Source organism: Mustela erminea, chromosome 2 (genome assembly GCF_009829155.1).
Source record: "Mustela erminea isolate mMusErm1 chromosome 2, mMusErm1.Pri, whole genome shotgun sequence".
Classification (NCBI taxonomy): Eukaryota; Metazoa; Chordata; class Mammalia; order Carnivora; family Mustelidae; genus Mustela; species Mustela erminea.
The window spans coordinates 68,789,174-68,803,238 of record NC_045615.1 but is presented as its reverse complement, the minus strand read 5'-3'; the positions used below and the strand labels follow the sequence as shown (position 1 = coordinate 68,803,238).

General features: G+C 38.2%; 1 protein-coding gene across 2 annotated transcripts in view; it reads right to left on the bottom strand.

The window, feature by feature from the left end:
• The window catches only part of AP1AR (adaptor related protein complex 1 associated regulatory protein), a 39,859-nt gene extending 26,151 nt beyond the window's left edge, over window positions 1–13,708 (bottom strand). Inside the window, exon 1 of one of the 2 annotated variants that reach the window (XM_032333167.1) lies at window positions 13,231–13,708. In XM_032333167.1, the coding sequence (XP_032189058.1) occupies window positions 13,231–13,313 (83 nt within the window). In that variant the 5' untranslated portion in view covers window positions 13,314–13,708. The remainder of the gene's footprint in view (window positions 1–13,230) is intronic. The other variant, XM_032333166.1, reaches the window with a different exon arrangement.
• Between the last annotated feature and the right edge of the window lie 357 nt (window positions 13,709–14,065).

Sequence of the window (14,065 nt, the reverse complement as noted above, 5' to 3'; positions counted from 1 at the left end):
CACTGAGGGCTCGCTCTCTCTCTCTAATAAATAAATCTTTTAAAAGAATTTGGGAGAGTTTAAAAGTAAATGTATTACACAAATGAAGATTCTTGTATAGATCTTTATCAATGTTATCAAAAGCAGATATCAACACAATCTTTTATTAATAAATCAGTCTCATAAAGAGTAGACCACAAGTGCAGTTTTTTATGCTACTACATGTTATTTTGCAGAGCAGATACTCTTTTACACCAAAGTGACTTAACTAAAAGATAACTGAAAATTTTTCACAAATCCTACATTGGCATTGTTCCTTTTTTTCATACACTTCTATATGTTAGAATAAAATAGCAAAGTCTTTCCCTACATCTTCTGTTTAACATTATAAATAAATAACGAAGAACCGTGGTAAATTGTTTCAAAGTAGATTAAAAATTAAAAGCTTCCCAAGACTTTTTCTTCTGAACAGAAGATTGGAAAGGTTACAAATCAGATGTCTCTCAGACTATTACAATAAAGATGATAGACACATCATTTTTCAATTATTATCAAATGCTTCAATGAAGGTTTAAGAATTCAAATCTCAAGGGATGATCCATCAATAGATTTTCCAGGTGGGGATAGTGTCAACATAGGTGATTTTTTTTTAATTTAAAGATTTTATTTGACAGAGAGAAAGTGTACAAGCAGGGGGAGAAGCAGACAGAGAGAAGCAGGCTCCTTGTTGAGCAGAGAACCTAATGCAGGACTCAATCTCAGGACAGATGCTTAACTGTTTTTAAAATAAAGTAATAATATTTACTGTTTATTAAGTCCCTCATTAATGAGGGCAAATTTAGGAAGAATGGATGTTCAGAAAATTTATTTTATGCCTTGGAAAGGAAAGACAACTCTTTCTGTTACACATGTTTAAGACAGAAAACATGGGTTAAAAAGGTCACTGCCTTTTTTTTTTTTTAATTTTTAATGGCAATAGTTAACATAGTGTTATATTAATTTCAGGTATACAATATAGTTATTAAACAATTCCATACATCGCCCAGTGCCCATTAGGATAAGTGCCCTTAGGAATCCCCACCACCTAGGTCACCCATACCCCCACACACCTCCCCTCTGGTAACCATGTTTGTTCTCTATAGTTAAAAGAGTCTGTTTCTTGCTTTGTCTTTTTTCCCCCTTTGTTTGTTTTTTATATTCCACATGAGTGAAATCTTACGGCATTTGCCTTTCTCGGACTCCTTATTTCAATTACCATTATACTCTATAATCCCACACATATTGTTGCAAATAGAAAAATTACATTCTTTTATATGGCTGAATATATACACCACATTTCTTTATCCATTCATCTATAGATGGACACTTGGACTGTTTCCACGACTTTGCTATAGTAAATAATGTTGCTATAAACATAGGGGCGCATATATCTCTTTGAATTAGTGTTTTTATATTTTTTTGAGTAGTTACCTAGTAGTGCTAGATTGTAGGGTAGTTCTATTTTTACCTTTCTAAGAAACTTCCATATTGTTTTTCTTGGTGGCTGCACCAGTTTGCATTCCCACCAACACTGCATGAGGGTTCCTTTTTCTCCACATCCTCACCAAACTGTTGCTTCTTGTGTTGTTGATTTTAGCCATTCTAATGGTGTGAGGTGATCTCTCATTGTAGTTTTGCAGTCTCAGTTTATTTTTGCTTTCTTTCTTCTATATGTGGCTGTCCAATTTTCCCAGCATCATTTGTTGAAGAGACTGTCCTTTTTCCATTGGATATTCTTTCCTGTTTTGTCAATGATTAGTTGACCATAGAGCTGAAGGTCCATTTCTGGGGCCTCTATTCTGTTCCACGGATCTATGTGTCTGTTTTGTGCCAGTACCATACTGTCTTCATGATTACAGCTTTGTAATTTAACGTGAGGTCTGGAATTGTGATGCCCCCAGCTTTGCTTTTCAAGGTTGCATTGGCTATTCAGGGCTTTTTATGGTTCCATACAAAGTTTAGGATTATTTGTCCTAGTTCTGTGAAAAATGCTGTTGGTCTTTTAATAGTGATGGCATTAAATGTGTAAATTGCTTTGGGTAGTAAAGCATTTTAACGATATTTGTTCTTCTAATCCATGAGCATAGAATATCTTTCCATTTCTTTGGTTCTTTTTTTAAAATTTTTTTAAATTATTTATTTTTCATAAACATATATTTTTATCTCCAGGGGTACAGGTCTGTGAATTGTCAGGTTTACACACTTCACAGCACTCACCATAGCACATACCCTCCCCAATGTCCATAACCCCACCCCCCTTTTCCCAACCCCCCTCCCCCCCCAGCAACCCTCAGTTTGTTTTGTGAGATTAAGAGTCACTTATGGTTTGTCTCTATCCCGATCCCATCTTGTTTCATTTATTCTTCTCCTACCCCCTTAACCCCCCATGTTGCATCTCCACTTCTCATATCAGGGAGATCATATGATAGTTGTCTTTCTGTGGCTTATTTCACTAAGCATGATACCCTCTAGTTCCATCCACATTGTCGCAAATGGCAAGATTTCGTTTCTTTTGATGGCTGCATAGTATTCCATTGTGTATATATACCACATCTTCTTGATCCATTCATCTTCTTCTTGAATTTCTTTCACCAGTGCTTTATAGTTTTTAGAGTACAGGTCTTTCATACTTTATTATTTTTGGTGCAATTGTAAATGGGACTGTTTTTCTTAATTTTTTTGCTGCTTCATTATTAGTATACAGAAATGCACCAGATTTCTGTACATTGATTTTGTATCCCAAGACTTTACTGAATTCATTTATCTGTTCTAGCTTTTTGGTGAAGTCTTTAAGATTTTCTTTATATAGTATCATGTCATCTACAAATAGTGCAAATTTTACTTCTTCCTTACCAATTTAGAGTCTTTTTAATACTTTTTATTGTCTGATTTCTGTGGCTACGACTTCCAGTACTATGTGGTATTGTCTTGTTCCTGACCATAGGGGAAAAGCTCTGTTTTCTCCAATGAGTATGTTATTTGTTGTGGGTTTTTCACATATGGCCTTTATTAATACATATAACATATAATATTAACATACATAACATATATGAGGTATTTTCCCTCTCACTCTACTTTGTTAAGGGTTTTTATCATGAATGGATGTTGTACCTTGTGAAATGCCTTTTCTGCATCTATGAAACCACCACATGGTTTTTATCTTTTCTCCCCTTGATGTGATACATTGCGACAATTGATTTCTGAATATTGAACCACCCTTGCAACCCAGGAATAAATCTCATGATTGTGGTGAATGATTTTTTTAATGTATTGTTGAATTCAGTTTGCTAGTATTTTGTTGAGGGCTTTTGCATCTATGTTAATTAGAGATATTGGCGTATAGTTCTCTTTTTTGGTGGCACCTTTGTCTGGTTTTGCTATCCTGTTAATGCTGGCCTCACAGAATGAATCTGTAAGTTTTTCTTCCTTTCTATTTTTTTGGGCTAATTTGAGAAGCAACTTATGTAGTATATAGCATATTGGGGATATGGCAAGTGAAAGAATGGCAGAGAATACTTTCACTGATCTTCCCTGCCTATGCTGCCAAGTTCATGTGAGCAGGAAGAAAAATCTACAATTTTAAATTGTATACTCTAAGACAAATATAATTAGAAAACACAATTAGTAAATGGTAAAATGGATATGGTTATCTTGTCGGGAGTTTGTTTGTTTGTTTGTTTGGAGAGACCATGCATGTGGAGGGTGGGGGTACAGATTGAGAGGGAGCTAAAGAATCTGATGGGACTCAATCCCACAACCCTGAGATCATGACCTGAGCCGAAATTAAGAGTCACATGCCCTTGTCAGGAGTTTATTTTTGTCAGGAGTTTATCTCTGATACTCTCCATGAAGGTATCATTTATCAAAAAAGTTAAGATATTAAGGTTTATGAATGAGTTAAGTTTTTTGAAATTACAATAGATTCATTGTTTTTTCAATATTATTCTCACTGATTTGTATTCTAAAATGATTTTCTGAACAAGAGAACAAAGAGTGAGATTACACTCTTCACCCCCAAACACAGAAGCTGCATAAAATCCCAAGCATACAAATGGATGTTATGTTGCACATCTGAATGCCATGGAACTTATCACTTAACTCTTTTTTTAATGTTTGGTAGAATTGCCCTGTGAAGCTGTCTGATCCCTGGACTTTTGTTTTTTAGGAGTTTTATTTTATTGCTGATTAATTTTTTCCCTGGTAATTGGTCTGTTCAAATTCACTATTTCTTCCTGCTTCAGTAAATTAGACATTTCCAGAAATTTATCCATCTCTTCTGGCTTTGGGTAGAAATTTATCCATCTCTTCTGGCTTCACGCCCCAATTTGTTGGCATATAATTTTTCATAATATTCTCTTATAATTGTTTGCATTTCTGTTAATTCTCCTCTCTCATTTGTGATTTTGTTTGAGTCCTTTTTCTTGATAAGTCTAGCTAAAGGCCTATCAATTTTTTTGATTTTTTTCAAATAACCATCTCCTGGTTTCAGTGATCTGTTCTTTTGTTATTGTTGTTAAGTTTCTACATCATTTATTTCTAAAAATTTTTATTGATCCTTTGTGTTGGTTTGGGGTTTTGTTTGTTCTTTTTCTAGCTCCTTTAGGTGCAAGGTTAGGTTGCTTATTTGAGATTTTTCTTGCTTTTTGAGGTAGGCCTATATTGCTATAAACTTCCCTCTTAGAACAGCTTTTGCTGCAGAGGTTTTGGACCGTCATGTTTTCATTTTCATTTGTTTCCATGTAATTTTTAAAATTTCTTCTTTGATTTCTTGCTTCGCTCATTCACTGTTTAGTAGCATGCTATTTAATCTTCACGTATTTATGGTCTTTCCAGACTTTTTCTTGTGGTTGATTTCTAGGTTTATAGCACTGTGTCCAAAAAAGATGCATGGTATAAAGGTCACTGCTATTTAAAGGGGCCTGAATTAGAAGAAACTAGTAACCAGAAGAGGCCTTAGAAATCTTTTGGTTCTTTCTCATCCATCCTCTGTAATCTGTGTGCAGCATCTGAAATTGCTGACCACCTTCTTCTTTTAAAAACTGTTGCTACGTACATATCTATGATATCGAACTTTTTAATCTAAGTGAAGTTCCCTGGATTACTGAATGACAGACATATATAACTTTGTAGCTAAAATACAGAAGTGAATAAAAGCTGACCCATGTATCCAAGAGGCTTAGGATCTAATGGGGGTAGATACACAGGTAAATTAAAAACTACATTAACAACTCAGCACACTCTGAGTGGCATATGTTCAAATGAGGGGCATCAAAAATCAGATGGAGGAGGAATTAGCCAGGCCCCAAGTAGTGAGGAAAAAATGTTTCAGGGAGTAGTAGGTACCAAAAGCAAGGGGGAATGAAAAGAACAAGATACATTTAAGAAACATACTCATTAATTCTGTGAACAAGTATTTATTGCCTAAATACTACATATTAGGCATATAACTTGGAGCTGAGTGTTCAATGGTCAGCAAAAACAAGCATGGACTGCTTCCCTTACACTGAAAGCAGAAAACAGATATTAATTAATCACACTATTTTAGGTATCATAAAAACCTGAAGAAGTGCTCAAAAGAAAAGGAAGATGATTCCATGATGGTATGAGGACTTATCCCCTGAGAGTAGGAGGTGGTTTGGGAAGACTTCTGTGAGAAATAATCCTTGAGCTGGCATCTAAAGATGAGAGAAGTTACATAAGTAAAAAGAGAAGAAATGGATTCAAGAAATGGGGGAGGGCCACCCCTCCCCCAAAAGGAAGGCAAGGAATAGATAATACAAAGCCTTGAAACCTAGTTAAAGATTTCAGTGTTTATTCTAAAAGTACAATAAGCCACTGAAGAATTTTAAGTTGTGTTTGTATTATGGATTTGCATCAGATTACTTTGACTCCAAAATACAGGACCAATTAAAATAGGTCAAGAATAGATGTGGGTACATGTGAGTAGTCTACTCACTCAGTCAACAAATATTTATTTAGTGCCTAATACTGGCAAGCACTATTGCTATACTGGATTCATAGGAATAAACAAAAGTTTTTGACTTCATGAAATTTATACCATATTAAAGGGGAACAGACAACAGTTTACAAAGTCATGGAGTAGTAAGTGCTATGATGGACTAAAGCAGTGTCAGAAAATGATGAATGAGGAAGAGTGCTATTTTAACAGAGGTTATTGGAAATCTAAGCAAGCTATGAGGACAGCTTGGACTAATGTGGCAGGGGTGAGAGAAATGGGTAGGCTGAAAAACTAGGAGGTACAAAAAAAAAATCTGGTTTTGGGGATGGACTAAGAAATGTGGGAACAGAGTTAAAAGATGCTCCTAGATTAGTGACGACATGCACGCTATGCTTTAAGGAAAGTATAGTACAAGAAGAGTCTAATTCAGTTTTGAATGACTCTAACATTTAATGACTGAAGTGATGAAAACGAACATTCACAGAAGATAGGGAAGACAGATCAACTTAAATCCACTACCCAGGGAGGCAGATAGAAAATATGGTAAGTATGAAATTACAGGAGTGAAGGGAGAGCCAACAGCAATAAATGCAGCTAAAAAATCATGTACAATAAGGATTACTAATATCCACTGGATTATGATGGTTGTTTTGATGTTATGCCGGTAGTGGGCAACAACGACTGCAGCAGCAGGGATAACGAGCGTTAGCTTGCCTTGAAGACTGAGTAAGAGGGGCTCCTGGGTGGCTCAGTGGACTGAAGCTTCTGCCTTCAGCTCAGGTCATGATCTTAGGGTCCTGGTCGAGGCCTGCATCAGGCTCTCTGCTCAGCATGGAGCCTGCTTCCCTTCCTCTCTCTCTCTACCTGCCTCTCTGCCTACTTGTGATCTCTATCAAATAAATAAAACATTTAAAAAAAAAAGAAACAAGAGAAGAATGTGTTTAAAAAAAAAAAAAAAAGACTGAGTAAGAAGTGAGCAAATGGAGATACCAAGACAATTCTTTAGTTTGTTAAAGGGAAAGTAAGGTTTAGTGTTTCTTTTTGGTTTTCAGATTAGAAAGACATCAGCTCAAAAAGGTATCAGCAAGAGGGTAGAGCTCCAAATATATAGAAGATGAAAGGATCTGTATGAAGGCAGGGAAGATGTAGAAGTTGGAAAGATGTAGAGGCCATTCAGAACCTTAACAGCCTGGATTTGGAGGGTGACTGAAAGGGAGGAGTTTAACAGGATTCTCAGGTTCCTGTTTTAGGTGGCTATACATTGTTTACCACTCACAAGGTAGGGCACAAAGTAGCAGAAATGGTTGGAAGTTATGTTTGATACCCAAATGGAAATACTGAGTGGGCAATATGATATTTCAGAGCTAACACTCACATGACCAGGCTCATTAGTATGCACATAATACGTAAAGACATGTGTTTTCATGCCATTGCCCAGGAAAAGTACATTAAAGAAGAAAAAAATATATTAAGGAAGAATAGAGTAAGGTTCAGAACACAGCTCTGGGAAGTCTTTAAGGTAAAATACAGAATACTCAGAAAATTCATATCTATTTAAATCTATTATAGTTTTCCTTCCTAATTTCTGAAATTTCAAAAGAAACATCTTAAACTTGTACATTTTTCAAAGCTGACAAAGATGTAGAAAAGTAAACTGAATCTCTCAATAATGACACTACTGATTACCATTTTAGCAACATATATTATGATAAAATATTAAATGCTCACTGGTACTCTATATGATTTTTTAAAGTAAATCAACATTAAACTGGTAGGTTTTATGTTTAACTCTGTGAATGAGTGACATTTTTGCCAAAGTTAGACAAACATCTAAAAGAAAAAGAAGCATAAGAGAAAACTCTGTTTTCTAAATCTTCCAAGTTCAAAAATAATACTCTCTGGCTATTCATTCAACAAACATGAGACACTGAGAGTAGAGGGCAATAAAGATAAAGCATAGTCCCTGACCTTGAGGAGCTCTTAACCCTCTATCAAGGAAGATACTAAAAGTCAGCGAACTGTGGTCCATGGTCCAAATCTGGCCCAATGCCTGTTTCTGAAAGGCAAAGTTTTATTTTAACAGTCACATGCATTTGTTTATATATTGCCTGTGTTTTTGCACTAATACAGCAAAGTACAGCAATTCCAACAAAGCTGCAACCTTACGGCCTGCAAAGCCTAAAATATATATTATCTGTCTCATTACAGAAAAAGCTTGCCAATCTGTTATAAAACAGATTTAAGTCTATAGAAAATATTATTTCCTCAGGGAGACAATATTGTCTCAGGGGGCTAGAGCGGGTTTCATAGAAAAACCAATGGATAAGTTAAAGCTCACGAAGAATAGGAAATGAAGAAATATCACAAAGGCAAGGATGAGAGAACATTGTATTTTAGGAAAACAGGAATGCGTATAGCCCATCTAGTATATAGCATATTGGGGATATGGCAAGTGAAAGAATGGCAGAGAATACTTTCACTGATCTTCCCTGCCTATGCTGCCAAGTTCATGTGAGCAGGAAGAAAAATCTACAATTTTAAATTGTATACTCTAAGACAAATATAATTAGAAAACGCAATTAGTAAATGGTAAAATGGATATGGTTATCTTGTCAGGAGTTTGTTTGTTTGTTTGTTTGTTTGTTTATTTGGAGAGACCATGCATGTGGAGGGTGGGGGTACAGATTGAGAGGGAGCTAAAGAATCTGATGGGGCTCAATCCCACAACCCTGAGATCATGACCTGAGCCGAAATTAAGAGTCAGATGCCCTTGTCAGTTTATTTTTGTCCGGAGTTTATTTTTGATACTCTCTATGAAGATATCATTTATCAAAAAAGTTAAGATATTAAGGTTTATGATTGAGGTAAGTTTTTTGAAATTAGAACAGATTCATTGTTTTCTTTTCAATGTTATTCTCACTGATTTGTATTCTAAAATGATTTTCTGAACAAGAGAACAAAGAGTGAGATTACACTCTTCACCCTCAAACACAGAAGCTGCATAAAATCCCGAGCATACAAATGGATGTTATGTTGCACATCTGAATACCATGAATGGTATAAGTACCTGAATACTTATCATCTGTCACAGAAGGGAAAAAAAACTGAGCAAGTTACCTGCAGGAAATGGGACACAAAGTGGCTTAAGCAAGGGCATGGTATGATCCAATATGGGTTTTAGAAAGCCTAACTCCAGTGACAGAAAGGGAAGATGGGACTGAAGTATGAGAGATACAAGAGTGGAGAACAGTTAAGAAGGAGAAACCTGGTGATTTGAAAGACAAGGTTTAAGGCACAAATACCAACAAAGGAAATGGGTTCAGTATGTATTAAGGAGAGACTAACTTAGCAGATAAGAGAGGGGTACAGGACTATGAAGTTGAGTTAGTAGCTGGGAAAACTACGAATGTACCTGGTAAGGGAATGAGAGAATACATGAAGCAGAGGAAGAAGAAATCTTGAGGGAGAGAAATACCTATTCTAGATATTTCTTAGGTATTTTAGATAGGTTGATTTGAGGAGCCTTCGTATATCCAAGTGTATCCAGTGTATTCAGTTGGCAACTGAAAATATAGTGCTGAACCTTTGAAAGGAGGTCTGTTTATTTATTTAAAGATTTTATTTATTTATTTGATGGAGAGAGAGAGCACAGTGGGGGGAGCAGCAAGCAGAGGGAGAGGGAGAAGCAGGCTTGCCCAATGCAAGGAGTCCAATGCAGGGCTCAATCCCCCAGGACCCTGGGATCATGACCTGAGCCAAAGGCAGACGTTTATCATCTGAGCCACCCAGGCGCCTCAAGAGGTTTGTTTAAAAGAAATGAGATTTGGAAGTCACAGTAGTTGAAATCATAAGAATGGATAAAATTTCTTCAGGCTTGTGTATACGTGTGAAGAGAACTAAATAAAGCGAAGACAAGACAGAAAAATGTTGTATTTAATAGGCAGATAGAGTAAGAACTAGTCAGGAGATAAACAGGAAAATAATAAAAGTAATGTTGCCAAGGTCAAGTGCATAGTTTCAAGAAAAGAACAGTTTTATCACACAGAATAAAGTCAAATTTTTCAGAAGTACGCACACATCACCTATAAAATAAAAAGCCACGAGCCATTAGAAGTTAAGGGTAAAGGCTCTGAATTCAGAGTGACCTGGAATCAATCCCAGTTCCGCTGTCTTGAGCAAGGTAAACTTTTCAGTTTTTAATCTATGATCTATGTAATAGTACTTATCTTCCTCACAGGATTGTGGTGAGGAATAAATGAGATAATGTAAAGTACTTATAACAGAGCCAGCACATATTGGAAGTAATTGAATGTTGGCAGCTATTACTAAAATATTTCTTCCCAGGAAAGAAAATAGCAAATCACCATAAACTACCGCCTGAAGGCAACTTTGCTACTGGAGCCAAAAAGCCAACAAATGTTAATATCAAGGATACAAAACATGATCATACATTTTTATAAAACTATAGTACATTTTAACTGGAATCACTGTGTGGAATTATATGGCAAGATAAAAATGAGAAAATACAACAAAACATAAATGGGTCTTCAGTTTGAGGGGAAAAAAAACACCAAAATTATCTATACAAGATTTCTAGTACTGCCCAAGAACCAACCAGTAGGTGGAGCCCTCTAGACCATGTTGGTAAACAAAACTCCCTGTAGTAGAAAAGGATGACTCCTTAGCAGAGGAAGAAGAAATCTTAAGGGAGAGAAATACATATTCTAGATATTTCTTAGGTATTTTAGATAGGTTGCTTAAAGATATTTAACTCCTTCTGCTTTAATCCCCAGATAATTTTATTAGTAGAAAGGTTTCTGACATATCTCAATACTGATATTAATATTTTGACTATTGACAGATATTCTAGAATATAAAATCTAGAATTCTCTAATATTTTATAAACTAAAACATTAGTAATTCTGATTTTGAAACTGGATAGTGAAAACTGAGTGATCTGACTTTTGAGATGCCTTTGAGAAATCTGTCAGGCTAAGGCCCTGTATCATAAAGCATCCTTGTGATGTCTGGCTTAAAACAGTATAAGAAAGCCCAGGATTATTCTACCTGCGGCCACTATAGTGATAAATATAAATCAGATCAAGTCTTTGTGATCACCCCTCAATATTTTACCCTTAGATAAACTATTAGTTAACTCTCTAGACATACAGTTAAAAGAAAATCAGAATTCCCAGGTGATTAAAAAAGAAAAAGAAAAGCAACTAAAATGAGGTAAAGTTTAACTTTATTCTGTAAATAACAATGAACTATATCCACCTGTCTCTGCATGCTTACTGGAAGCTCCTAAAACAATGTGAAAAGTAATGTAAAACAATAAGTTATTCAGAATATTCAAGTAAGGAAACTGTCTATACCTATGTTTATGGACTGAAATCAACAGTACCAATATCACCATTATAAGGTTTTATATGACAGTGTCCACACCCACAGACATTCACTGCTTCAACAAGATTTGTTTTTTCAAGTTTTGCCCATAACAGAAGAATAGAGATCCAACTATTATGTTTTTATGGCATATCTACAGACAATTAACACACTAATTCACTGATCTCTCCAAACCCCTTCCCTATGCTACCAACCTCACCTGCTCAGGGAATAAAATCTACAATTTTAATGCTACCCTCTAAGGAAAACTTAATTAGTTTGTCAAATCACAAAGAAAGAACAAAACAAAAATCCCAGATACCCCATTGTACTCACAAATCAAAAACAAGTGATTTTTGTCTACCCAATTAGAGTATAGGACCTGATTTCCACAATTAGAATTGAATATGCTACAACACAACTACAAATAAAATATTAACAAAGCCAGGGCCTTGGTGGCATCTCTTCCTTAGGCAAACCTATTTAAGCATACTTGACGACACAGGTGCACCTGCACACAAAAATTAGAAGTAAATTAGATGATTCCCTCTGATATGATAGATAAAAACAGCTGTCACGTTCCCCTTTGACAGTAACAGCCCTTAAGTCAGGGAAATCAAAATACTAAACTAGGCACAAAATCTTTAATTCCTTACTTCTCCATTCAGGGATACTTAATATATAATTTTGGCTACTTTGTATGAGAGAGGTGATTCAATGAACACCAGGAATCTGTGCCTGAGGAACCAATGAGTGAATCATATATAAGATCTCTATCACCAAAAGATCCAGATTATAAATCATGTGGCTCCAGTTTATGTATTCTGAACACATTCTGACCTGCTAATGTTGGTTAAATGAGGGAGATCTGAAAACTTAGCAATCTGTTCTATAAAGTGCAGTCTTATTCTGTACAGAAAGTGGCTTCGTTCAGATTTTTGATTCTAAGTTTGAATTCCTGGGACGTATTTTACAACAAAGCCAACTTCAAAAGAATTTGTTCAATTTTTTTTCAATACCCTAAGAAATTAAAAAAAAAACACACAAAATGGATTATGAAATTCTATTTTCTTATGGATGGTGTGGGTTGAAAAACCTACCCGTGTCAGTTTTACATATACCAGTTTTAATAAAGAGAAGTAAGGTTCAGAAGGACTGTTACTTCTCTAGGATTACAGAGATTATGGGTAGCACTCAAGAGTACTGCATTCCTCTGGAAATAACCAAAATATTAATACGGAAAAGCTACACACTGCTTCTCTTATTATCAACACTAAGAATCCGAAAGCCCACCGGAATCCCAGCAATTCGGCAAGTCTTCGCACATTGTCAAAGAGCTATTCAGTGTCTGGAACCTTACTTATTTGACTACAGCATCCCAATGCCTTTTACTAAAATTCCCTCTGAGGCATCAACTTTTTGGAGCCAGATTCTCAGCGGCTCCGTCACGCAAAGGGAGGGTCAAAATACAGAGCTACAACCTTTGGCATCAAGCCCAAACTCAACGTAGGGTGTGTCCGGGTTGTTGTGGAGCCCGTTCCACTGCCCTTTCGTGGGAGCGTGCTTCATGCTTCCCAGAGGTGATGCCCTCCATGGCTCTTACCCCGCGTGACAGCGCGATCGGAGGGAGCCTTGCAGGAGGCGGCAAGAGCGACGCCCGCCCCCTTCTCTAGCTTTCCCTGGGAGGGCCCCCCCCCCTCGACCAGGGCCTCCACTATGACCACCAGCTCGACGCCCGTTAGGTGGTGAGGGCAGAGGGGCTCCCGGCCTACTCTCAGCCGTCGCAGTTCAGACAGTGAAGAGGGTTCCCCGCAAGGGCCGAAAGGGAGGAGCCAGAAGGAGCCCGGCCCTTCCCCCAGCGGGCTTACCCTCCACCGCCTCCTACACGTTGCAGCCGCCCCGCTTCCTTGCGGAGGAGCCCGAAGCACTGCGTCCAGCAGCAGTTCCCCATCGCATGCCGCCCAGGCGCCGCTTCTCCTCCTCCTCCCTCTCAAAGCCCACACTCAGGCCCGGCAGCCGCATCCGCGCGGCACGAGCCGAATGAGGCTTCGGGGACCAAGGGCGGGCCAGCTGGAGCGCGACGGCGTGAGGGGCTGAGGTGACAGGAGGGACCGGCGCTCAGAACAAAGGCAGCGGTTACTCCACCGGCCACCGAGTCGCTGCCGCTTGAGGGAGGAGTGTGAGGCTGCGGGATTTGGACTCCGTCGCCGTCCTCATGGCCCCTTGCTCGCCTCGGGACCCCAATCTAGCTAAAGTGACCGCCTCCAGCCCCTGAAAGAAGCCAGTCCGCGCGCGTCGCGCGCCCAGACCCCGCCCTCCCGTGCGCCCGGGCCGACGCCTCGCGGCCGGCGCTGCCACACCCCCGGCCTCTCCCGGGCCCCAATAGGGCGCGCTCCCTTTGCGGCCCCGCCTCCTCCGGCCACTGGTTCTTACGTCACTTCCACAAGCTCGTTTGTCCGCAGCTTCTACTTTGCGGTTAGTCCGATTCCTGGTTGCATTTGTTTCGTTGGACCTTGACCGGACTAGCAACCTCCTTTTCTCCTAGCATTTCCCGCCTCTGGCTGCCGACTATTTCCGTGTGTCGCAACGGTCAAGGCTCAGGCTTCGAACTTTGTACCAAAGCCTTGTGAGCGGCTTACTTAGAGCCCAAGGCCGAGAGTCATCGGGTATGAGAAGGGGCACTTCTTTGTGTAATGTGTGCTT